This window comes from Hemitrygon akajei, chromosome 23 (assembly GCF_048418815.1).
Source record: "Hemitrygon akajei chromosome 23, sHemAka1.3, whole genome shotgun sequence".
Lineage (NCBI taxonomy): Eukaryota > Metazoa > Chordata > Chondrichthyes > Myliobatiformes > Dasyatidae > Hemitrygon > Hemitrygon akajei.
Window position 1 is genome coordinate 63,204,328 of NC_133146.1, and position 27,793 is coordinate 63,232,120.

At 42.4% G+C, this 27,793-nt stretch overlaps 1 protein-coding gene across 1 annotated transcript in view; it reads left to right on the plus strand.

Moving 5' to 3' along the window:
• slc18a2 (solute carrier family 18 member 2) overlaps positions 1 to 27,793 on the plus strand; it is a 76,003-nt gene that overhangs the window by 24,157 nt on the left and 24,053 nt on the right. Inside the window, exons 3-9 of the mRNA XM_073027846.1 lie at positions 6,805 to 7,138; positions 11,261 to 11,319; positions 12,607 to 12,690; positions 13,026 to 13,118; positions 21,896 to 21,985; positions 22,070 to 22,113; positions 22,467 to 22,527. Coding sequence (XP_072883947.1) covers positions 6,805 to 7,138; positions 11,261 to 11,319; positions 12,607 to 12,690; positions 13,026 to 13,118; positions 21,896 to 21,985; positions 22,070 to 22,113; positions 22,467 to 22,527 — 765 coding nt within the window. The remainder of the gene's footprint in view (positions 1 to 6,804; positions 7,139 to 11,260; positions 11,320 to 12,606; positions 12,691 to 13,025; positions 13,119 to 21,895; positions 21,986 to 22,069; positions 22,114 to 22,466; positions 22,528 to 27,793) is intronic.

Consider the following 27,793-nt stretch of genomic DNA (forward strand, 5'->3'; position numbering starts at 1 on the left):
CCAATTTAGGAGACTGTAACAATGTTGGAAATTATACCCAGTCTCTAAACTCTATCCTGACTGATCAGTCAGTGTGTGGATTCTGCTACTTGCCAATTACAAAAAAGGAGGCAGCAGTAACTTATTGCCAATTATAAGCAACACCAGATCTATGTGTCAGTAATCAACAAATTTCACGGTTACCGTACTTATTGACACCTTTTGTCATTTATGAAATTCTTAATGAACTAACATTTGTGAAATACTGAGGACCTTAGAACTAGAATTTAAAACTAAGTAGCATTCAGGCAAGAGAAACGCAGTTAATAATGTTTCAGAAAACGATACTTAGAGAAACCAGTCACCACACAAATTACGAACTTCTGATAACTTTAGATGCCATGAAATGGTGAAATTGATTGTTAGCAGTTGGACATCCTGCAAAAACTGTATCCTGTTGGTGATTATAGACACCCTCCTGACCTTTTACACTGAACCAAATCCTTGGTTAATAACCAAAAGAAATGTAATTCATTGACAAGTATACACAGAAAGAAGTGAAACGTTACTGGCGATGTGAAACATACAGTACTGTGAAAAGTCTTCAGCTCATGTGGTAGAATAGCTAGGGTGCCTCACACCTTTGCCCAGTACTTTATACTATGTCTTTCCAGTTTCAAAAAATACTCAATACTATTGAGCGAATACAAAGCTAAGTACCCTTAGTTCTGTTTCCCAACCATCTTCCTATTTTAGCCAATCTACAGGACTCTGTAAAAGTCTTAGGAATCCTAGCTATATATACAGTATGTTCTAAACACTTCTGCACAAAACTGTGGCAATAATAAGTTATACTGACCCGGTTGGAAATGAAACATGTTGCTGGTTATAAGATGGAAAAATGAACTTTCATTTGTTGCTCATCATAACTCCCTAATAACCAATACTGCACTTTACCTCATGACTTTTGAATTCTATTTCATTAATTTATTTATAGAATAGTATTTTGGTTTATTTGCTGTGTGTGAGGTATGTTGTGTGGGAGCACTGTGATCCACAATAATGTTGTTCCATTTGTTTTTTTTATAGGTATAGTAAGATGACAATAAACTTGACAATGAACTTGAAATTGACTTCATTGGCAATTACACACTGCAGGGAATGTATCATATTGCAGATTGTAGACATCAGACGAACCAAAGCGTATGCCAGTTATAGACAGTATAGGACCTGTTGATTTTTGCTAGTTATTGGCATTGGAGTGACTAAAATGCAGATTACAACATCGTATAAACTGTGACATGTTGACTATTGTACACCTGTGGAATTGTAGGCAGTGTATGTTATTGACTATAGATGTTGTATTGTGTCATTGGTACAGGATTCCTGTGAACTACAACTGTTGCCAATTACACTAGAAAACACAGATGTTGCTTTCTAAATACTTTTGGGTGTATCTTACAGATTTTGGGCTGCTGATCATGAAAATCACCATGAAAATTCCCTATTATGCACAATTTTGTTTTTGAAATCACCCATATTTGTTATTTGAATAAATTATTCAAGTTAGAATAACTAATGCCAAGATTAATGAAGGCATTTTTGTTGGTTTACAAATCAAATAGATCATCAATGACAGGCAATTCGAAGACTTTTTAATGGGACTGGAGAAAATCACATGGAAGGCATCCAAGGCTGTTGTTGAAAATTTTCTTGGCAACAACAGAGCACCAAACTATGTGCCTTAAGCATATAAAACCATAAAGTGCAACATGTCACTAAAGATTCGTTTTCTGCATCCCATTGAGGCTTCTTCCCTGCAGGTCCTGGCGCTATCAGTGATGAGCACGGTGAAAAGTTTCACTAGGACATTGCAGTAACGGAGAAACGGTATCTGGGCATTTGGAATCCATGAATGCTGGCCGGTTATTGTTGGACATTTAAGTGAGAAGCCTCAGACACTGAGCACAAATGAAAATCATCAACAAAACAATAGACAATAGGTGCAGGAGTAGGCCATTCGGCCCTTTGAGCCAGCACCACCATTCACTGTGATCATGGCTGATCATCCACAATCAGTACCCCGTTCCTGCCTTCTCCCCATATCCCTTGACTCTGCTATCTTTAAGAGCTCAATCTAACTCTTTCTTGAAAGCATCCAGAGAATTGGCCTCCACTGCCTTCTGAGGCAGAGCATTCCATAGATCCACAACTCTCTGGGTGAAAAAGTTTTTCCTCAACCCCGTTCTAAATGGCCTACCCCTTATTCTTAAACTGTGGCCTCTGGTTCTGGATTCCCCCAACATCGGGAACATGTTTCCTGCCTCTAGCGTGCCCATCCCTTAATAATCTTATATGTTTCAGTCAGATCCTCTCTCTCCCTCTCCCCGCTCTCTCTCCCCCTCCATTTTAGTTAGTTGAACTATTGCAAGCTATCAGCACTGTTGTGCAGTCAAACACATTATATTCAATAAAAGTTAATTTCTTGTTTCTCCAAATTCATGCACGATGCGCTTAGTATGGAATTGTATTTGTGTTCAGCTTCAAGCGGTCTATCACAAACAAAAAAAAATTATGAGGAAGCAACACTTTCAAGAACAAGACTGTTGTCCGGTGTTATCAGTGTAATACTGCTAATGGTGAATGATTTGGCTTGCCATTACTTCAGCAGCTATCACTTTTTTTCTGATAATAAATAACTTCATCACAGCACAACCCTCCCCACCACTGAGGACATCTTCAAAAGACGGTGCCTCAGAAAGGTGCCATCCATCAGTCAGGGCCCCCTGCTTTCGGACATGTCCTCTTCTCATTGCGATCATCAGGGAAGACCCACAATCAAGTTTTAGGGACAGCTCCTGCCATCAGATTTCTGAACGGTGTGTGAACCTCGAACACTACCTCGCTTCTCCTCCTTTGCACTATTTATTTGTTACTGTAAACTGTAGTAATTTGTGATTCCTGGACTCTACCGTTACCACAAGCAGCAAGCTTTACAACTAATGTCACTGGCAATATACTTGATCCTGATTCTGATACATAGTGTAAATTGTATTTTGGATTTCTGTAGGTGCAGGAATCGGCTGCTGAATCAGGATAACCCATAACCCTGTAACATTGTTCGTATGTACTCAACTTCCAACTGTCTCTGCATTCGGCATTCTTTCTCTGTTGCTTGTTAGAGATCTAAACAGAAGCTCATCATTATCATCGTTTTATGCTGTGTCTTACAATATGGGTGACATTTGTCTATGACCATGACTGTTCTTGGCAAATTTTTCCATAGAAGTGGCTTGCCACTGCCTTCTTCTGGGCAGTGTCTTTACAAGATGGTGACCCCAGCCATTATCAATACTCTTCAGAGGTTATCTGCCTACCATCAGTGGTCGCAAAACCGGGTACACACCGGCTGCACATACGACCAGGCACCACCTGCTCTCATGTCTTCGTGTGACCCTGATCAGGGGCTAAGCAGGTGCTACACCTTGCCCAGGGGTGACCTGCTGGCTAGTGGAGGGAAGGAGCTCCTTACACCTCCTTTGTAGACGCCTCACCCTGAAGAACTTAGCTTTCAGATTACAAACACTATGAATTGTAACTTGTTATATTAGACACTTTTGGATTTGTAACTATTTAAGTATGAACTGTTACACAAGGATTGTTAAAACTGTCATAATTCTGATTTGTTGATTTAAATGCATTGTAGCAAGTAGACAAATTGGCAACTAATTTACTGAATTTGAACTTTTCTGCAATTACAAACATGATTACAGACACTGTATGGAAGTAATAAACTCAAGAAATTTTGCAGATGCTGGAAATCCAAAGCAACACACACAAAATGCTGCAGGAGGAACTCACTTTAATTCTGATTCCCCTTCGCATTACAACATGCCGGTACATGATCTCCTCTTTTGTCACGATGAAATCAGGGTTGAGGAGCAACGCCTTATATTCTGTCTGGGTGGCATCGAACCTGATGGCATGAATATTGATTTTTCGTTCCAGTAAATATTTTTTCCCTTCTATTCCGAACTCTGGCCTCTTATTTCTTTTCACCTGCCTATCACTTCTCCTGGGTCCCCTCCTCCTTTCCTTTCTCCTATGATTTACTTTGCTTCCCAATCAGATTCCTTCCTCTCCAGCCCTTTATTTGTTCCCACCCTCCTGGCTTCACCTTTCACCTTCCAGCAATTCTGCTCCCCTCCCCCGACTCTTTTACGCTGGCATCCTCCCCCTTCCTTTCCTGTCCTGATGAAAGGTCTTGGCCCAAAGGCTTGAATGTTTGTTCATTTCCACAGATGCTACCTGATCTACGGAGTTCCTCCAGCATATTTAGTGTGTTGCTCTGGATGAAGTAATTTGGGAATTCCAGTAGGAACTGTACCAAGGGTACTGATGCACCATCAATAACCCTTGGAGACGTGAGGCGAGATATAGGCAAAGAATAAGCTGTGCCTCCAATTGCCTTTATACTGGGGTCCGTGGGAGGAGCCACAGGAGCAGTCAGCGGGGTGGGGGGGGGGGGCGTGTCCAGACAGGTATATGTAGTTCACCACAGGTACACTGGTTGGTGTGGCTGCCTCAGGGGACCCAACTTCAATGCTGGCTTTGGGTACACAAAACATGGTGGCATAGTGGTTAGCATGATGCTTTTACAAATCAGGGCATCAGAGTTTGGTGTTTAATCCTCTGCAAGGAGTTTGTACATCCGCCCTCTGAAATCCAGTGTTTTCACTGGGTGCTCTGGTTTCATCGCACAGTCCAAAGACATACTGGTTAGTAGGTTAATCTGTCATTGTAAATTGTCCAGTGATTAGGCTAGGATTAAGCTGGGGAATTGCTGACTACAGTTCGAAGGGCTGGAAGGGCCTATTTCACACTGTATCTCAGTAAATAAATACCTACACTGTAGATACTGGAAGCAATGGTGGTGGAGGCGGATAAGATAGGGTCTTTTAAGAGACTTTTGGATAGGTACATGGAGCTCAGAAAAATAGAGGGCTATGGGTAAGCTTGGTAATTTCTAAGGTAAGGACATGTTCGGCACAACTTTGTGGGCTGAAGGGCCTGTATTGTGCTGTAGGTTTTCTATGTTTCTATGAGTTTCTTCTGCAGATACTTGACCTGCTAAGTTCTTCCAACAAATTGTTTGTTTCTTACCTTGGGTAACATGTGCATGACATTTTCACCTGTAACCTATGAATGTGAGGGTCTGCCAAGGTTCTGGGTTTTATTTCTACATCCTAAACTTGAGTTTGGCTGGTAGGGGCACCGTCTGCTGTAATGGCTACCAGTCTAGGTGGGTGGTAAGGATTTGGATGGAGGTGAGGGCATGTGAGGAAACAGACTCCTAGAAACAAGATTTGCTCTGAGGGTTGAAATGTACTTGGGGTTGAATGAGAAATAGGAATTGTTGCTGATTGTAGACAACATAAATTACAACCTTGTACAAATCATAATCAATATATACTAGTCATCGTAATGCAAACATTCACATTGAGTATGATGTTCTCCAAAGGGACTATCTATTGGTGGGTCCTCAGGTATCTGCAGAGGCTGATGTGGGATGTTGGAGTGGATTCCCCTCATGGAGAATGCCTGTGCGTAACTTTGTTTAACGTGGGCAGACTGATGCATGGGCTGCCAACACACAGTCCCTGTCAGGGTCCGGTGGCATGGACTGCTAGATGACTGGGGACCCTTCACTGCTGCAGCTTTCCTCCACCTCCACTGCTGTTGTGGTGTGTCATCATCTTCTGCCGGCTTGGGAGACCCACTCCACACAGTCATGGTATAGAAAGCATAGAGCAGGGGGCTAAGTGCACCCCCCTGAGGTGCACCAGTGTTGATTGTCAGCGAGGAGGGGATATTATCACAAATCCACACAGTTGTGGTCTTCCGGTTAGGAAGTCAAGGATCCAATTGCAGAGGGAGGTACAGAGGCCCAGGTTCTGTAGCTTATTGATCAGGACTGTGGGAATGATGGTGTTAAACACTGAGCTAAGGTCAATGAACAGCATCTAGACATAGGTGTTTGTATTGTTCAGGTGATTGAAGGCTGTATGAAGAGCCATTGATATTGCATCTACCTTAGACCTATTGTGGTGATAGGCAAATTGTCATGTGTTCAGGTCCTTGCTGAGGTTGGAGTTCATTCTAGCCATCACCAACCTCACAAAGCGTTTAATCACCGTAGATGTGAGTGCCACCGGACAATAGTCATTAAGTAGCCCATACTATTCTTCTTAGGCATTGGTATAATTGTTGCCTTTTTGAAGCAGGTGGGAGCTTCTGCCTGTAGCAGTGAGAGGTTGAAAATGTCCTTGAATACTCCCGTCAGATGGTTGGTCAATTTTCAGAGCCTTATGACTGAAACCCAACCAATCCCCTGGACATGATGATCTATGCCCTAGAATCCTAAACCAAGATCTTTCACCTTGACTTCTGGAAGAATCCTAGTACTCCAGAATTTCACAAATATAACTCAATAATTCAGAAAGAATGAGTAAAAAATGGAAATTTTGTCTCAGTCTGACACATTATCAGTAAAATGTTGGACTCGATGATAAACTTATTTGTGTACATATCCTCTGCTGAAAGGACCAACATAAGTATTGGAAGGTTAGTCATTAATTATAAGTGTTTGTAACTGTTGCCATGATTCCCAATGGAAATTGGTGCAGACTCATGCCTTTTCTTAGGGTGGTAAAGATAATACCAAATGGAAGTAGAATCGAAGGACATGTATTTGGATTTTGTTTTCCTGACTGAATTTCAATACCAGAGAAATGATGTTGAGAATTGAATTTGATTGTCTTGCAGTGCCTATCATTCCCAGTTACTTGTACAATCTTCAACATCAGCCTCCAACAAAAAGTCCAACACAAAGCCCTGAAGCCATTTCAGCAACAAGATTTCAAAAAATATTTTCCTATTATGACAACTTGACGGTGGAAATGGGAAGAGATGGAGAGGCTGGGCTCAACACCACACAGCATGCAGTCGTCAACACAACAACTGCTCCGCCTGCCAACGCAAGCTGCTTGAAAAATGACCAAGACCTGCTGAATGAGAATGTTGAAGTTGGCTTATTGTTTGCTTCCAAGGCCACTGTGCAGCTTGTAACCAATCCCTTCATTGGACCACTGACAAATAGGTGAGCCAATAGGCCGAGAGTCTTTATTATTTCATTTGGTGATACAGCGCAGAGTAGGCCTTCTAGCCCTTCGAACCATGCTGCCCCAACAACCCTACAACCCCAATTAACACTAACCTAATCATGGGACAATTTACAATGGCCAATTAACCTACCCAGTACGACTTTGAACTGTGGGAGGAATCTGGAGCACACGGAGAAAACCCATGCATCCTATGGGGAGGTCGTACAGAGACTCCTTACGGAACGGTGGCTTTGAAGTTCGTGGTTCAGTTCCAGCACTGCCTGTAAGAGATTAGTTCATCCTTCTTATGAGTGTGTGGGTTTCTTCTGGATGCTCCTGTTTTCTCCCAGGGTCCAAAGGTGTACCAGTTAGAAGGTTAGTTGGTCATTGTGAAGTGTCCTGTGATTAGGCTAGGGATAAGTAGGTGAGTTTCAGGGTGGTGCGGGCCATTGAGCTAGAAGGTCCTGTTTCACACTACAGTATATCTCAAAACAACTAAATAAATAAATTATAAGAATTTTTGTCATTGATTAGTTTAGATAGAAGCATGTAGGAGTTATTGCAGAAAAATTGCCATTCAACACAACAGCACTGGTAATTTCCCTTCTGTGCAATGCATTTATTTATTTATTTAGAGCACCACATGGACTGGCTCTACGGGTCCAATGGGCCACACTGCCCAGTGACCCACAACGACCCATGCTTTAACCCTAGCCTAATCACGGGACAATTTATAACGAACATTTCACCTTCTAGCTGGTCGGTCTTTGGCCTGTGGGAGGAAACCGGAGCACCTGGAGAAAACCAGGCATTCACAGGGAGGACGTAGACTCCTTACAGAGGGTGTCGGGATTAAACTCTGACCTCTAGTGCTCCAGCAACAAATGTCCCACCAGTTTCTGTAAGGAGTTTCTGCGTCGTCCCTGTGACTGCACGGATTCCCTTTGGATGCTCTGGTTTCCTCCCACAGTCCAGAGGCATACTCACTGGAAGTTAATTGGTCCTTGTAAATTGTCCCATGATTAGGCTCAGGGGTGGCTGGGCACATGGCTTGAAGGGCTGGAAGGGCCTGTTCTGAGTTGCATCTCAATAAATAAATAGATAAATAAATAAAAATTTTGTACATATGCCAGTGATATTAAAGCTGATCCAGATGCGGATTCTGAAAGGTTTCATGTCCAAGCAGCAATTACGTTTTCTTCCACAGACGCTGCTTGAGTTGCTCTCAGTCTGCAACATTTACTGTTTTAATTTCCGATTTCCACCATTTGTATCTTTGCTTTGGATTTTCATTATTTAACATTAACCTGTGTGGGTTTCTTTGTTGTGTGAGTAAGTGTATCTATGAGTATGTATGAAAGTGATAGATCAGATAGCATGTGTACATGGGTGTCTGTGCTCAGTGCAGAGTACTGAGCTAATGGAGTGAAGTGAGACATGTTCATGCTCACATTGAGTGACTTTATTAGTGAGTAAATATCAAGAATAAAGAATGTATGATAGAAAGAACAATACGTATGATGGTAGAGGAGTATATGTGTAGTATACAGTATGTATCAAGAAGAGTGTGACATCAGTACAGAATAAACATTTGACATACAATGTGCAAATATAACTGAGGCAGTACAATAATACAATCATAACAAATACATATATGCAGAATTACTAAAAAGAAATATGTTCAATAGCACAAAAATATGTCACTTAGTACATATGGTTGTGGAGACTTTTTTAAAAGCAGAAGGGAATGTACTTACATAGAACATAGAATAGGACAGCACAGTACAGGCCCTTCGGCCCACAATGTTATGTCGACACTTAAACCCTGCCTCCCATATAACCCCCCACCTTAAATTCCTCCATATACCTGTCTAGTAGTCTCTTAAATTTCACTAGTATATCTACCTCCAGCACTGACTCAGGCAGTGCATTCCACGCATCAACCACTCTCTGAGTGAAAAACCTTCCTCTAATATCCCCCTTGAACTTCCCTCCCCTTACCTTAAAGCCATGTCCTCTTGTACTGAGCAGTGGTGCCCTGGGGAAGAGGCGCTGGCTGTCCACTCTGTCTATTCCTCTTAATATCTTGTATAACTCTATCATGTCTCCTCTCATCCTCCTTCTCTCCAAAGAGTAAAGCCCTAGCTCCCTTAATCTCTGATCATAATGCATACTCTCTAAACCAGGCAGCATCCTGGTAAATCTCCTCTGTACCCCTTCCAATGCTTCCACATCCTTCCTATAGTGAGGCGACCAGAACTGGACACAGTACTCGAAGTGTGGCCTAACTAGAGTGTTATAGAGCTGCATCATTACCTCACGACTCTTAAACTCTATCCCTCGACTTATGAAAGCTAACACCCCATAAGCTTTCTTAACTACCCTATCTACCTGTGAGGCAACTTTCAGGGATCTGTGGACATGTACCCCCAGATCCCTCTGCTCCTCCACACTTCCAAGTATCCTGGCATTTACTTTGTACTCTGCCTCGGAGTTTATCCTTCCAAAGTGTACCACCTCACACTTTTCCGGATTGAACTCCATCTGCCACTTCTCAGCCCACTTCTGCATCTTGTCAATGTCTGTCTGCAATCTTCGACATCCTCTACACTATCCACAACACCACCATCCTTTGTGTCATCTGCAATTTGCCAACCCACCCTTCTACCCCCACATCCAGGTCGTTAATAAATATCATGAAAAGTAGAGGTCCCCGAAATGATCCTTGTGGGACACCACTAGTCACAACCCTCCAATCTGAATGTACTCCCTCCACCACAACCCTCTGTTTTCTGCAGGCAAGCCAATTCTGAATCCACCTGGCCAAACTTCAATGGATCCCATGCCTTCTGACTTTCTGAATAAGACTACCCTGTGGAACCTTGTCAAATGCCTTACTAAAATCCATGTAGATCACATTCACTGCACTACTCTCATCTATATGCCTGGTCACCTCTTTAGAGAACTCTATCAGGCTTGTTAGATACGATCTACCCTTCACAAAGCCATGCTGACTGTCCCTAATCAGACCATGATTCTCTAAATGCCCATAGATCCTATCTCTAAGAATCTTTTCCAACAGCTTTCCCACCACAGACGTAAGGCTCACTGGTATATAATTACCCGGACTATCCCTACTACCTTTTTTGAACAAGGGGACTACATTCACCTCCCTCCAATCCTCTGGTACCATTCCCATGGACAATGAGGACATAAAGATCCTAGCCAGAGGCTCAGCAATCTCTTCACTTGCCTCGTGGAGCAACCTAGGGAATATTCCGTCAGGCCCCGGGGACTTATCCGTCCTAATATATTTTAACAACTCCAACACCTCCTCTCCCTTAATATCAACATGCTCCAGAACATCAACCTCACTCATATTGTCTTCACCATCATCAAGTACCCTCTCATTGGTGAATACCGAAGAGAAAAGTATTCATTGAGGACGTCACACACTTCCACAGCCTCCAGGCTCATCTTCCCACTTTTATCTCTAATCGGTCCTATCTTCACGCCTGTCATCCTTTTGTTCTTCACATAATTGAAGAATGCCTTGGGGTTTTCCTTTACCCTACTCACCAAGGCCTTTTCATGCCCCCTTCTTGCTCTCCTCGGCCCCTTCTTAAGCTCCTTTCTTGCTACCCTATATTCCTCAATAGAGCCATCTGATCCTTTCTTCCTAAACCTCATGTATGCTGCCTTCTTCCACCTGACTGGATTTCCCACCTCACTTGTCACCCATGGTTCCTTTACCCTACCATTAGTGTGCATGCAGGTCTAGATGTGTGTATCAAAAATTGATATACTATGGGAAAGTGTGACATTCATTTGAAAAATAACTTAGTGACCTTTCCTAAACTGCTGATCCTAAATCACCATTTACAGATTAGATTTTCCACTAGCATACAATACCTGAATCTAATGATTGAAATACCAGCAGATTATTTTGCAAGTAATAGGGTCGATAGCACAAACCAGCTACACTGTTCAGCGTGAACACATAACATCAAGTCACATAAAACTGACAGCTATGACTCATACTTCTCCATGTCATTTTGGAAATTATTCTGCATGTTGTTGAAGAATTGTTTAAAGTGAATACCTTATTCTATTTGCAGGATAGGATATCAGCTCCCAATGTTTGCAGGGTTTATCATCATGTTTATTTCAACCGTTAGTAAGTATCTAAAGTTTTCTTCTTAACTAATGTATAATGGCTAACATATTTAGGATAATTATCCATTTTACGTTTTGTTGTGAGGGTAGGGGGTGTTGCCCAGTGCTGCCCTCAGGTGTTCACTCTGTGCTGCCCTCCACTGTTTACTTGGTGAAAGAATAAGCTGGACCAGGACAATTTGGGGCCATGGTCTATATATATATATATATATTTCTGTTTGTGACTATGTTTTACTGAAATTGTAACCTTATGTGCTATTTCTGCTGTGTGCAGTATGCTGTTGGTAGTGTGTTGTGCACCTTGGCCCCAGTGGAACACGTTTTCATTTGGCTATATTCATATATGGTGAATGATAATTAAACTTGAAACCTGAAACTTGATGGAACCCTTCTAAAGTAGCTCAATTGATTTGCACCTTGTTAATGAAAATACTAGAAACATAGAAACGTAGAAAGCCAATAGCACAATACAGACCCTTCAGCCCACAAGGCTGTGCCAAACTTGTCCTTACTTTAGAAATTACCTAGGGTTACCCATAGTCCTCTATTTTTCTAAGCTCCATGTACTTATTCAGGAGTCTCTTAAAAGACCCTATCGTATCTGCCTCCACCACCATCACCTGCAGCCCATTCCACACACTCACCACTCTCTGTGTAAAAGAAACTTACTTACCCCTGACATCTCCTCTGTATCTTCTTCCAAGCACCTTAAAACTGTGCCCTCTTGTGCTAGCCATTTCAGCCCTGGGAAAAAGCCTCTGGCTATCCACATGATCAATGCCTCTCATCATCTTATACACCTCTATCAGGTCACCTCTCATCCTCCGTTGCTCCAAGGAGAAAAGGCCAAGTTCACTCAACCTATTCTCATAAGGCATGCTCCCCAATCCAGGCAGCATCCTTGTAAATCTCCTCTGCACCCTTTCTATGGTTTCCACATCCTTCCTGTAGTGAGGCGATCAGAACTGAGCACAGTACTCCAAGTGGGATCTGACCAGGGTCCAATATAGCTGCAACATTACCTCTTGGCTCAAACTCAATCCCACGGTTGATAATTAAGATCTCGCGGTTAACATTAGTTTTATTTGTCATGTGTACATCGAAATATCGAAGCATATAGTGAAATGGTTTGTTCCGTGTCACATCAAATCAGCGAGGATTGCGCTGTGCAAGTGTTGCTACACATCCAGTGCTAACATAGCATGTTCACAATTTACTGAATTGGGCATCTTTGGAACGTGATATTCACGTTATTTGATAACATGCTAACCTCTCTTTTTGCCCACAGTGTTTGCCTTCTCAAAGAGCTATGTGCTGCTGTTCTTGGCCCGATCTCTGCAGGGGATAGGCTCTTCCTGCTCCTCTGTGGCAGGTAAGGGCAATTGCAAGAGTGCCAGTAAAATAACATGAAGGGCAAGCAAAAGAGATGTTTTGTCAGTGATCTTCACCTGAAAACTACTTGTAATTAAACATTAAATGGTGCAATCCAGCACAAATAATTTTCTATTGACGTGTGCAGTGCTTGGCAGGGTAAGAAACTTCCATTGTTTTCCTCTTGAAGTTCCATTTTTATTTTAAAACTGAAGTATGTTAATATAGAGTAAATTTGTATTGCTAAAATAAGGACACATTTTATACCCCTCGAAGTCTTATTGTAGTTTACACATTCAAGTTCAGCATGATGTGAAACTTTCTTTTTTCTTATAGGTATGGGAATGCTGGCCAGCGTTTACACTAATGATGAAGAGAGGGGTAATGCAATGGGAATTGCATTAGGAGGCCTGGCTATGGGGGTTTTGGGTCAGTACCCTTTATGAAGTGCTCACTTATTTTAAGAATTAAAGGGCGCCACGGTAGCGTAGCAGTTAGTGTGTCTATGACGGCTTGGTGGGGGGAGGGGGGCTTCCGGAGTTCGGAGCTCAGTTCCTGCGGCATTCTGTAAGATGTATCTGTCTGTCTTACCCATGGAATGTGTGGGTTCTCTCCAGGTTCCCCGGTTACCGTCCACACTCCAGGGACATATTAGGTAGGTTAATTGGTCATTGTAAATTTTCCCGTGATTTACAGTTAATTGTGATTGTGGGGTTGCTGGGGTGGTGTTGCTCGATGGGTGGGAAGGGTCTGTCCTGCATCGCTAAATAAATAAACAAGTAAATAAATAAATAAGAGTTCCATTTGCAGGCAATGTCACCTTAGTAAGCATAACATAGGTTGATGGCTGGATTACAGAATTCCTTTTTCACAATGAAAGCAATAATATGGTGCTTTTATGTTGAAATACCTATGCTGATCACTAATCGGTAATGAAAACCAGGACAAATGATCTTTGATAATCCAGGGTGTTAGAAGAAAATGCTGGAAATACTCCATAGGTCAGTTAGAATCTGTGGAGAAGGAAACAGATTTAAACCTACAGTTTTTTTTTGTATTAGGATGAATTCTGAGTTCATCTGTGATTTTTTTATTATGCATATTCTGCCCTATTTAAACCCTCTGATTTATTGTATTGGTAATGATTGAGAAGTCCAGAAATCTGTGCCCATCTTAAATTCCCTTTTAGAAGGTGGTGGTGAATGTATTGATTGTTCACACATCCCGATAGTGTCACAAGGATGATATCATGATTATCATTTCCTTTATCTTGTTTGTCCTTTTCAGGACTTAAGAATTGTGACATTTCCTCCTTTCTCCTGGGCTCCATCTTCCTCCGAGTTTGGGAAATTCAATCTGGTTTCACTAAGCCAGGGGTGTCAAACTCATTTTAGGTTACGGGCCGGATTGAGCAAAATGCAGCTTCGTGTGGGCCGGATTAGTCAGACGCGTGCGAACGCAGCTTTCGTTGCCTCCGTTTTTTCAGCCTGCTCTCATGTGTCTCAGTCTCTGCTATAACTACAAAGTGTTTCACTTTACAAATTCCGTTTCTTATGAAGAAGACTGCCGAATAAACACTAAAAGCCCTGAAAACCTGGTACCTGAATAAACTCAGCATTAGCCATATCATACGCCATAGAAGCTTCGATTACTGGGGCCAGCTTTAATAGTAATTAGATATTATCTCGCGGGCCAAAGATAATTCCACCGCGGGCCGGATTTGGCCCGTGGGCCTTGAGTTTGACATATATGCACTAAGCTATTACTTAATGAACTTAAAAAAATTCCTCTTGTCAATCATGATTCTTGTTTGTTTTTTAAAAAAAGCATAAACTTCACCAAAGCAACATACACAAAATGTTGGAGGAACTCTGCAGGTCAGGCAGTATCTATGGAACTGAATGAACTGTTGATGTTTCAGGTGAAGACCCTTCAGGCCTGAAGAAGGATAATTCTGCTGAAGGATCTTGGCCCAAAATTATTCAATTCAAAGATGCTGCTTGACGCGCTGAGCTCCTCCAGCATTTTGTGTGTGTTGCTTTGGATTTTTTCATGCTTCTGAATTTCACTACTTATATTTCAAGATGACTGAATGGCAGTGCACACAGAACTGCTCTGACTGAGTCTAGCACAAGATTGAAACAGCTGAACTTTATGACTTTGGCAGTTGCTTCTTACGGCTTGAAGAATTTTATTGTTAGTGAGCTTCATAGTCTCAGAACAGAATATTATTAGCGAGAGCAAAACTCATAGTTAAACTGAAATAACATATATTCCATTGCTTTTTTGAGTACATTGATCAAAAAAGTTTATTGAGAATTGCAGCAGCTTAATGCCAGTTTTGAAATCTGCTCTCTTATTATTGTGGCTATCAGGAAAAAGGTGCAGGACCCTCAAGACCCACACCACCAGGTTCAGGAACAGTTATTACCCCTCAATCATCAGAAAGGAGGTACAGGATCCTCAAGACCCACACCACCAGGTTCAGGAACAGTTATTACCCCTCAATCATCAGAAAGGAGGTACAGGATCCTCAAGACCCACACCACCAGGTTCAGGAACAGTTATTACCCCTCAATCATCAGAAAGGAGGTACAGGATCCTCAAGACCCACACCACCAGGTTCAGGAACAGTTATTACCCCTCAATCATCAGAAAGGAGGTACAGGATCCTCAGGACCCACACCACCAGGTTCAGGAACAGTTATTACCCCATAATCATCAGAAAGGAGGTACAGGATCCTCAGGACCCACACCACCAGGTTCAGGAACAGTTATTACCCCTCAATCATCAGAAAGGAGGTACAGGATCCTCAAGACCCACACCACCAGGTTCAGGAACAGTTATTACCCCTCAATCATCAGAAAGGAGGTACAGGATCCTCAAGACCCACACCACCAGGTTCAGGAACAGTTATTACCCCTCAATCATCAGAAAGGAGGTACAGGATCCTCAGGACCCACACCACCAGGTTCAGGAACAGTTATTACCCCTCAATCATCAGAAAGGAGGTACAGGATCCTCAAGACCCACACCACCAGGTTCAGGAACAGTTATTACCCCTCAATCATCAGGCTCCTGAACCTAAGGGGATAACTTCACTCAACTGCATTTGCCTTTCACTGAACTGTTCCCACAACCTATCGATTCACTTTCAAAGACTCTTCATCTCACGTTCTGGATATGTAATGCTTATTTATTTATTATTATCCTCATTAATTTTTCTTTCTTTTTGTATTTACACTGTTTGTCTTTTTCACACTGTCAGTCCGTCCTGTTGGGTGTGGTCATTCTTGATTCTATTGTGTTTCTTGGATTTATTGAGTATGCCCGCAAGAAAATGAATCTCAGGGTTTTATATGGTGACCTATATGTACTTTGATAATAAATTTATTTTGAACTTCGGACTTTTGCAGGACTCAGAATGTGGCTGTGCAATTAATTTGCTCAGGGAGATTCAAAAATCTTTAAATAGTTCAAAGTAAGTTGATTATCAATGTACAGGTAGGTGTGTGTGTGTGTGTGTGTGTGTGTGTGTGTGTGTGTGTGTGTGTGTGTGTGTGTGTGTGTGTGTGTGTGTGTGTGTGTGTGTGTGTGTGTGTGTGTGTGTGTGTGTGTGTGTGTGTGTGTGTGTGTAGCATCATTTACTACTCCCAGATTAATTTTCTTGTAGGCATTCAAAGTAGATACAAATAGGTACAATGGAGTCAGTGAAAAAAGCTACACACAAAGACTGACAAACAACCAATTTGCAAAAAAGAAACCATGCAATACAAAATAACAAAAAATAATAATAATAAATATTAATAACATGAGTGGTGGAGTCCTTGAAAATGAGTCCATAAGTGGTGGTGCCAGTTTTGTGTTGAGATGAGTGAAGTTATCCCCTCTCGTTCAGGATCCTGATAGTTGAGGGTTAATAACTGTTCCCAAACCCGGTGGTGTGAGTCTTGAGGCTCCTGTACCTTCTTCCTGATGGCAGCAGAGAGAAGAGAGCATGTCTTGAATGCTGGATCTTAGAAACAGGGCTAACGACATTAGGAAGCAAGTAAGGAAAGAAAGAAATGTTAGTCTGCAGTCAGTCGTGTCCAAAAGCTGATTAGGCATGCCACTGCACACTGTTATGGTTGAAAAGACTGAAATTATATTTCTACTGAGAGCCAAGAGTAAAAAAAATCAAAGTTCAATATATTTCTGTTTATATTATATGCAGTAATGAGTAGTCTTCTTTGATAAAGCACAAACATTTTGAAATAAAGTAAATCAAAGATTGATTGGTTATAACTGGTGCTATTTTGTACCAACTTCCCTTGTCGCAATACTGCTCTTTTTTTCAATTACTCTCATCACCATTGGTTGGGAAATGTTGGACAAACTAATTTTGTAAGATGTCTCAAACATTTAATTTGCGATTGCAAGCCTCTGTTGGACAGTGATTATATAAATTGCCGCAGGCCTGCTACTCGTGTCTGGTGGAGGGACAGTTGACATGGGAGCTGAGTAGCCTCAGTTGTTGCAAGAACTAGGCCTCAAGCCTCAGGCTTGCCTGCTGCTGCAGACCAGGTGACACACATGGAAGCACAACAGCGTGGTAGAGCTCGGCTGGGGCCTGGCCTGGCCCATAGGTGCTGCCCTCATCTGTTTGAGCATTGGAATGACAGGCTGGATTGCGTACGTCTGTCACTGCAAGGAGACGGTACAACTGATTGCTGGACATTGTCACTCAGGGTCTTTGACTATATATGGTTTTTCGAGCGAATATGTTTCTTTGATCGATATTTGAATTATGTTACCATTTCTGAATGTTTGCTTGCTATTTTGAATGTTTTGCACCTTGGCCCTAGTGGAGCATGGACTCATTCAGCTGTATCTACAGTGCCTATAAAAAGTATTCGCTCCCCCCCTCCCCAGAAGTTCTCATGTTTTATTGTTTTACAACATTGAATCACAATGGATTTAATTTGGCTTTTTTGACACTGATCAACAGAAAAAGACTCATGTCAAAGTGAAAATAGATTTCTATAAAGTGATCTAAATTCATTACAAATATAAAGCACAAAATAATTGATTGCATAAGTATTCACCCATTCGCCCCTCCCCCCTCTTAATATGACACAACAAATTATCACTGGTGCAGTCAAATGGTTTTAGACATCACATAATTAGTTAAATGGAGATCTATTTTTTGGAGGCTTGTGTGCAGTCAAGGTGTTTCAATTGATTGTAGTAAAAATACACCCTATCTGGAAGGTCCAACTGCTGGTGAGTCAGTATCCTGGCAAAAACTTCACCATGAAGACAAAAGAACATTCCAAGCAACTCTGGAAAGATGGTGACTCTGAAAAGCACAAGTCAGGAGATGGACGCACGAACATTTCCAAGTCACTGAATATCCCTTGGAGTACAGTTAAGTCAATCATTAAGTCTTTTCTAAACACAAAGTACTCTGCAGATGCTGTGGTCAAAGCAACACGCACAACATGCTTGAGGATCTCAGCAGGTCGGGCAGCATCTGTGAAAACGAGCAGTCAACGTTTTGGGCCAAGACCCTTCATCAGGACTGAAGAGGGAGGGGGCAGGGGCCCTATAAAGAAGGTGGGGGGGGAGGGGGGGGAAGGTGCCAGGCGAAAAACCAATCAGAGGAAAGATCAAGTAGCGGGGGAGGGGAAGCAGGGAGGGGATAGGCTGGAAAGGTGAAGAAGGAATGTAAGGGGAAAGCACTATGGGTAGTAGAAGAAGGCAGAATCATGAGAGAGGTGATAGGCAGCTGGAGGAGGAGGCAGAGTGAAAGTGGGATGGGGGAAGGGAGAGAGAAGGAATTACCGGAAGTTGGAGAATTCGATGTTCATACCAAGGGGCTGGAGGCTACCCAGACGGTATATGAGGTGTTGCTCCTCCAACCTGAGTTTGGCCTCATCATGGCAGTAGAGGAGGGCATGTATGGACATATCCGAATGGGAATGTGAAGCAGAGTTGAAGTGGTGGCAACCGGGAGATCCTGTCTATTGTGACGGACGGAGCGTAGGTGCTCGACGAAGCGGTCCCCCAATCTGCGTCGGGTCTCGCCGATGTAGAGGAGGCCGCACCGGGAGCACCGGATACAATAGACAACTCCAGCAGACTCACAAGTGAAGTGTTGCCTCACCTGGAAGGACTGTTTGGGGCCCTGAGTGGTGGTAAGAGTGGAGGTGTAGGGAGAGGTGTAGCACTTGTGCTTACAGGGATGCTATACCTGTCCGTACACCTCCTCTCTTACCACCATTCAGGGCCCCAAACAGTCCTTCCAGGTGAGGCAACACTTCACTTGTGAGTCTGCTGGAGTCGTCTATTGTATCCGGTGCTCCCGGTGCGGCCTCCTCTACAACGGCGAGACCCGACGCAGATTGGGGGACCGCTTCGTCGAGCACCTATGCTCCGTCCGCCACAACAGACAGGATCTCCCGGTTGCCACCCACTTTAACTCTGCTTCACATTCCCATTCGGATATGTCCATACATGGCCTCCTCTACTGCCATGATGAGGCTGAACTCAGGTTAGAGGAGCAACACCTCATATTCCGTCTGGGTAGCCTCCAGCCCCTTGGTATGAACATCGAATTCTCCAACTTCCGGTAATTCCCTCTCTCTCCCTTCCCCCATCCCACTTTCACTCTGCCTCCTCCTCCAGCTGCCTATCACCTCTCTCATGATTCTGCCTTCTTCTACTACGCATAGTGCTTTCCCCTTACATTCCTTCTTCACCTTTCCAGCCTATCCCCTCCCTGCTTCCCCTCCCCCACCCCTTGATCTTTCCTCTGATTGGTTTTTCACCTGGCACCTACCACCCTCCCCCCACCTTCTTTATAGGGCCCCTGCCCCCTCCCTCTTCAGTTCTGACGAAGGGTCTCGGCCCAAAACATTGACTGCTCGTTTTCACAGATGCTGCCCGACCTGCTGAGTTCCTCCAGCGCGTTGTACATGTTGATTAAATCTTTTCTGTTGATCAGTGTCAAAAAAGCCAAATTAAATCCACTGTGATTCAATGCTGTAAAACAATAAAACATGAAAACTTCCAAGAGGTGTGAATACTTTTTATAAACACTGTATGTATGGTGGAATGATTATCAAACTTGATTTGATTTGATTTGCAGCCAATTTAAATTTTTGAAGAAATGCTGATTTCAAAATGTATTAACTCAAAAGAGTGGGTGAATCTAGTATCTCAAATGCACAGGGGAAAATTACATGTTGTGAGTACAATTAATACTTAATGAATTTTAATTATGCCTTTCAGTTTCATAAATGCTTCACAAATTTTCCATTTTATTAGTAAATGAAGCATCCAACACAGAATGCATTCTATCTGAAATGTTGTGAATTCCAAGGGTGGAAATATTACAAATTATGTACTTTGACTCAATTTCAGCATTTGCATTTCCAGCCCAGGCAGTATGGAGTTAGATGCAAAATGCCAGATTTTAAGATTCATTGTCACAAGATTACATAAAATGTCAGTTTATTCTAGTTGGGTGACACAGTAGCGTACCAGTCAGCATAATGTTTTACAGTGCCAGTGACCAGGGTTCAATTGCTGCTGCTGTCTGTAAGGAGTCTGTACATTCTCCCTGTGACTGTGTGGGTTTCCTCCGCATGCTCCAGTTTCCTCCCACAGTCCAAAGGTGTACAGGTTAGTCTGGTAATTGGTCACTTGGGCGGCACTGACTTGTTGGGTTGGAACAGCCTTTTACTGTGCTGTATCACTGAATAAATAAATAAATGAACATTTAGATAGATAGATAGATGAATGAATGAATAAATAAATAAATAAAGTGCCAGGTAAGCCACTGATTTCCCCTCTTCATACAGTATTTCTCACTAAAAATGATATTTTTTTACATCTGTTACTTTGAAGTAGAACTTTTGTGAAGAAATACATGATTGTGAATGTAATAAAAGCTATTTTTAGTAGAACAGAAGATGATCTCTACTATGTTAGCTAATCTCAGGTAGATGCAGTAATATTGCTGCATTTGCTTTTCATACAGAGTTATGGAGCTGGGGGCAAAGCCACCAGAGGCCAAGGCAAATCATTACTGCCGTCTTTCTGGCCTACTGAGTCCCTCCTATACCTTGTCTGGCTGGTAATTCTAACATCGTCTCAGAAGGCCTTTGACAAGGTGCCACACATGAGGCTGCTTGCAAGATAAGAACCCATGGAATTACAGAAGAGATACCAGTGTGGATAGAGCATTGACTGACCAGCAGGAGGCAGAAAGTGGGAACAAAGGGAACCTATTCTGATTGGCTGCCAGTGATTGTGGTTTTCCTCAAATGTTGGTGTGGGACCATTTCTTTTCATGTTACAGTATGTCAATGGTTTCGATGGCTTTGTGGCCAAGTTTGCACAAGATGTGAAGATCGGTGGAGGGCCAGCTAGTGTTGAGGAAGCAGAGAGCCTGCTTAGTCAGATTTGGAGAATGAGTAAAGAAGTGGAAGATGGAATTACATTGTTTAGTACACAATCCAGACAGATAATTTTGAACATGAACACACTGAGTTAGTACAGAAGAAATGGCAATAGCAGAATGCAGAATAAAGTGTTACAGTTACGGAGAAAGTGCAGTGCAGGCAGACAGTAAGGAGCGAGGGCCATGGCGAGGTAGACCGAGAGTACAGGTAGATCAGGAGTACAGGTAGACCGAGAGTACAGGTAGATCAGGCGTACAGGTAGACCGAGAGTACAGGCAGATCAGGCGTACAGGTAGACCGAGAGTACAGGCAGATCAGGCGTACAGGTAGACCGAGAGTACAGCTTTATTGTGCAAGCAGTCTGTTCTAGAGGATAGAAGCAGTCCTTTAGCCGGATGGGATATACTTTCAAGCTTTTGCATCTTCTCCCTAATGAAGGGGTGAGAGAAGAGAAAATGTCTATCTACCTATCTATTTATTTATTTATTGAGATGCAGCACGGAATAGTCACTTTGACCCACGCCATCCAGCGACCTCTGGCTTAACCCTAGACTAATCACGGGACAATTCTTTTACAATGACCAGTTACCTACCTGTATGTCTTTGGATTGTGGGAGGAAAGCAGAGGACCCAGAGAAAACCCACGCATTCCATGGGGAGGATGTACAAGCTCCTTACAGAAGACATCAGAACTCGAGCTGTAATGTACATTTGTCATTTCAACATGGAAACATCCTGTGCAATTTGCTGCTTTGCAGTGGGCCCCCCCTTTGGCAGTGTGATGTTTGAATTTGTGGGGAAGACGGCCCCATTCCTTTTCCTGGCGGCACTCGTACTGCTGGATGGAGGTGAGTAGAGGAAACGGTGATGGAGGGTGTTCAGCTGTTTCAAATGGGTGGCTGCAGACCTGTCATTCTTGTTATCTTTTTCAGCCTTGCAGCTCTTCATCCTCCAGCCCTCCAAACCACAACCAGAAGTAAGCATTTCCGTGTGTCTGTGCTTGCTGTCTTATGTGAGCTAGATGTGCCTTGTGTGGTGTGTAAGTGGTGGCGCTGTGTATTGCACCTTGGCCCCGAGGAACACTCCTTCATGGCTGTATTCACGGGTACTCATGTACGGTTCAATGCCAATTGAACTTGAGAGGAGCGGGCTGAAGTAACGCTCTTTCGTTTGGCTGTATTCATTGATATTCCTGTATGGTTGAATGAGAGTTGAACTTGAACGTGAACTATCTGAAATTGAGCATACACTTTATCAACAGTAAAGAATTCTGTTTCTTAATGCAACCATAATTCTTTAAAAACTTATCATCTGTTTGTTCTGTTCCAGAGTCAAAAGGGGAGCTCATTGATTACACTTTTACGTGACCCTTACATATTGATTGCTGCAGGTATTTCAGGAATAAATACATTTACGTACAAGTAAATCTCGGAATCAACCAGAATCCTGTTTAACTGGCATATGTTGTGAAGTTAGTTGTTTTATGGCAACAATACAATGTATTTCAAAATGATCAAAAAGTTCTAAATTACAATACAATAAAAAGTGTATAAGATCTATTTTAATTAGATACGTAGTGCAGAATGGGGAAAATATGCTGAGGTAGTGTTCGTACATCGAGTGTGTGTCTTCAAATCAGCATGTACATAAGCTAATATTATGCATTTTATACAGTATTTACATTTATTGTGTTTTTTGATCCAGAGTTACAATCATTTTGTCTCCTTTACGTTCGTGTTTTGAAGAATGGCAATAAAGAATCCCAAATCTTGAATGCTATTTTCTTATCCCAAAGTCCATTAATTTGCATGTTGCACCTTGGAAATAAGTTTTTGGGCACCATGGTAGTGTAGCGGTTAGCTCAATGTTATTACAGCTCAAGGCGTGAGAGTTCAGAGTTCAACTCCAACCTCATCTGTACATCCTCCCTATGGAATGTGTGGGTTTCTCCCTGGTACTCTCGTTTCCTCCCACAGTCCAAAGACGTACCGGCCAGTAGGTTAACTGGTCATTGTAAATTGTCCGGTGATTAGGCAAGGGTTAAATTGGGGGTTGCTGGGCAGCACGGTCGAAGGGCCAGAAGGGCCTTTTCCACATGGTAGCTATAAATAAATAAATAAATCTGCTCTTCAGAGGTGGTCAAAAACAACCAACTCCAAGTGGAACAAAGTTTTTTAGGGGAAAATTAGAAAGATAGCTGAAAACTATATTCGCTTTAGACAGAAAGGGGTTTAGAGTCATTGAGCAATACGACATGAATTCAGCCCCTTCAGCCCACCGGCCCATGCCAACAATGGCGCCTATCCCGTTAATCCCAATATCCTGTGTCCAGCCATATCTGTCTAAGCCCTGTCCCGCCATGTACCTATCACAGCTTCCTATGTCATACTATTATACCTGCCTCAAACACTTCCTTTGGCAGCTCATCATATTTACAATTTTATTTCAAAATAATTTTTACTTGGTTTTCGTTAATTCCATTTTATTTTTTTCAGATATTCATGTAATTGGCATGTTACTGCAAAGCCAGAATTTATTGCTGCCTCCTAACTGCACCTGAACTGGTGACTTGACAGGCAATTTCAGGGCACAGCCATATTGGGATTCAGCCATTTTGCTTTGGGTCTGTGTTACATACAGGCCAGACAAGATAAATGTGTTGACTGTCTTCTCTAGTGAACTGCTCAAACTCTCATAATAATCTAGTATATGTATGGTTATAATTAGCATTTTAATTAGAATCAGAATCAAAATTAGGTTTAATATCACTAGTATATGTTGTGAAATTTGTTATTTAGCAGCAGCAGTACATTGCAATTATGTTAAGTTTTGTAACATCAAACTAATTGGAAGAAAAACAAAGGAGTTGGAAGATAACTTGTGTGTTTGTTTTTACTTTAAGCAAGGTGTACATGTATGACATGGAGGTGTAATGACATACACCATTCAAATTTCGTACATCTAACTATAATGAATTATTTAAACAACGGAGAATGTTTACTCAAATAATCTATTTACTATGTTACTGAAATGTGAGATGCACAACACAAGATCTAATAATACAAGCACTATAAATTACATTAAGAAGAAATAAGTAAAAAGGAAAGTTTAATTAAATAAGTGGAGCAAAAAGAAAGGAAAAAAGTAGTGAGGTAGTGTTCAGGGGTTCATTGTCTGATGGCGGAGGGGGAGAAGCTGTTCCTGAAACATTGTGTGTACCTCCTCCCTGATGGCAGCAATGAGAAAGGGCACATCCTGAGTGATGGGGGTCCTTAATGATGCCTTTTTGACGCATTGTCTTTCGAAGCCTCAAAAAATCACAGGTTACTGGTGGGAATAAGCTTTGTCTTCAGGTTATTAGACAAGGCTTCTGTGTCAGGTACTGTAGCCCCCAAAGGTACTTACAGAAGATGAGAAGCTGCCTGTGTTCACTCTACCATCAAATTGAGGTTTGAGAATATCCTTTCCTGGCTGGCTGTCAGTGACTACTGGTGTTCCACAGGGGTCTGCTTCTTTTTACGTTATATGTCAATGATTTGGATGACAGAACTGATGGCTTTGTGGCCAAGTTTATGGATGATATGAGGATAGGTGGAGGGGCAGGTTGTGCTGAGGAAGCAGAATGGTTACAGGAGAACTTAGATTAGGAAAATGGGAAAGAAGTGGCAGATGGAATATAGTGCCGGGAAGTGTATGGTCATGCACTTTGGTAGAAGAAATAAAAGAGTAGACTATTTTCTAAATGGAGAGAAAATTCAAAAGTCTGATGTGCAAAGGGACTTGGGAATCCTTGTACAGAATTCCCTAAAGATCAAGTTACAGGTTGAGTTGGTGGTGAGGAAGGCAAATGTGACGTTAGCATTCTGTTTGGGAGGGTTAGAATATGAAAGCAAGGATGTAATGTTGAGACCTTATAAAGCACAGGAGAGGTCTCACTTGGAGTATTGTGAGTAGCTTGGGCCTCTTATCTAAGAAAGGATGTGCTGACATTGGAGAGGGTTCAAATGAAGTTCATGAAAATGATTTCAGGATTGAAAGGCTTGTCATATGAGGAACGTGTGATGGCTCTGCTCCTGTACTCACTGCAATTCAGAAGAATTCTGGTGACCTCACCGAAACCTATCTAATGTTGAAAGGCCTTCATAGACTCGATGTGGAGAGGATGTTTCCTATGGTGGGGGATTCTCAGACCAGAGGACACAGCCTCAAAATAGAGGGGCATCATTTCAAAATGAGGAGTATTTTCTTTAGCTGGAGAGTGGTGAATCTGTGGAATTTGCTGCACAGGCAGCTCTGGAGGCCAAATCATTGGGTATATTGAGGGCAGAGGTGGATAAATGCTTGAGAGAAGGTGGGCGCTTGGAACTGAGAGGGAAAATGGACAAGCAATGATGAAATGGCCTAGTTCTGCTCCTATATCTTATGGTCTTATCATTATGAACAACAGCACTAATTTCCATGTTATCTGAGAACTTCCTAATCATTTCTCCTACATGTACATAATGTTACTTTCTAAAAATACCTTCTGCCTCCTATTACCAAACCAGTTTTGAATCTAATTTGCCAACCCCCTTTGGGTTCTAACTTTTTGGATCAGTTTTCCACTGTGCGAAATGCCTATTAAAGTCTCCATCAAATATATCAACTACATTACCTTCATCAATCTGTTCTGATGCCTCTGGGGGAAGATTTGATCAAACTAAGGCTTTGCTTTCCAGAACAACTGCACCTGCTATGCCAATTCTCTTGTCAGTCCTGTTTTTCTTTTCAAAGGTAAATTTCTGTACTGTAAGCCTGTAAGATTTATTTATTTATTCAGCGACACGGTGTGGAACGGGCCCTTCTGCCCAGCAACCACGATTTAACCATAGCCTAACCACGGCACAACTTACAATGAGCAGTTAACCTACCTGGTACATTTTTGGCCTGTGGAGGAGACCGGACCTCTGAGGGGAAAGCCATACTTTCCACTGAGAGGCTGTATAGACTCGTACAGAGGGCTCTAGAACTGATTTCACAGCTCCGATGCCCTGTGCTGTAATACTGATGTGCTAACCACTACACTACTATGGCATCCATTAGTGGGGGGGTAGTGAGGGTGAGAGGCTGAGATCCAGGGGAACACAAAACAGACAATACCATGAGGCTGTTGTGGTGCTAGGGAGCAGAGCAATATGCCTTGGCTGCAATAGTTAAAACCATTTTGTGAAAATGTGTGGGGCCGTTGATAGTAAGTCATCTTATGAGACAGAGTGGTGTTGAGCAGGACCACTGTTCCTCTAAGCTGTGTGGGTGCACGGCCACGCTGTAACTGAAATGCTCCCATGCACATAGTCTTTGTGGCTGCGCAGCTGGAATTGGACACAGCTAGAAGTTTGAGAAAACTTCCTTTGTTGTAGTTTTTTTATTATAGCGCTCAATTAATAAATAAAATGAAAAGTGTGTGATTTTTCAATTTCCATTTTAAATTTTCATTGTATGTGTATTTAAAAAATTACAATGCAGTTGTCAGGTAAGAATTTCCTGCTCAGAGCAATAGTTGTTTTGCATAGTTTTAACAAAAATTAGAGGGAACGGTGGGCAGGACGATGGCAGGTGGGATTAAACTGTGCTATGTGCAAGTCAATGCAATTTGGTAAGTTCTGCTAAGATTCAAATATTTACCATGCAAGTCGGGGTTGGTGGTTCTGGGGAGAAATGAACCATAAAGGAATCTCACTCTACCTGTTCAAAGAGGGTGGCAGCACAGATGGACAGGGTGCTGAGGTAGATATACTGTACAGAATGCTTGCTTTCCTTGGCTGGGACATTCAACATAAGGGGTGTCACGGTTAGCGCGACATTATCACAGCTCAGAGCATCGCAGTTTGGAGTTCAATCCCAGCATCCCTGTGAAGTGTGCTGCACTTTCCTCCCACAGTCCAAAGACCCATCGTCATTGGTCATTGTAGATCATCCTATAATTAGGTTAGGGTTAAATTGGTGTGGTTGGGGTTACTGGCCAGTAGGGCCTATTCCATGCAGTCTTGCTACATAAAATAACATTAGTAAGAAAAGAGTAAGGAGATCTTGGTAAAACTTTGAAACATTGATGAAGCCACATTTGGCATGTGTCTGGTTCTAGGAATCATGTGATTGCACAGGGGAGGATTCGTTTATTTCCTTATTTATTGAGATTCAGCATGGAGCAGGCCACTCCAGCCCTTCGAGCTGCATAGACCAGCAACCCCCGATTTAACCCTGGCCTAATCACAGGACAACTTACAATGACCAATTAACCTACCAGTCGGACCGTGGGAGGAAACTGGAGTAGCTGGTGGCCACAGGGCGAACATCCTGACAGGCAGTGGTGGGAATTGAACTTGGGTCACTGGTGCTGACCATTACACTACCGTTCGGCCCTGAAGTTGGTTACCCAGGATGAATGTTGCCAGTTACGAGGAGAAACTGGATAAGCAAGGTTTGTTTTTCTTTGAGCAGAGGAAACCAAAGGAGGACTGGATTAAGGTGCACAGAATTTACAGAGGCATAGATAAGGTGGATAGTAAGAAACTTTACCTTGGGGCAGAGGACAGAGGCTTAAGGTGAAAAGCAAGAGTATAAAGTGTGGAAATTATTTTTCACCCAGAAGGTGTATGCAGATTGGAACACATTGT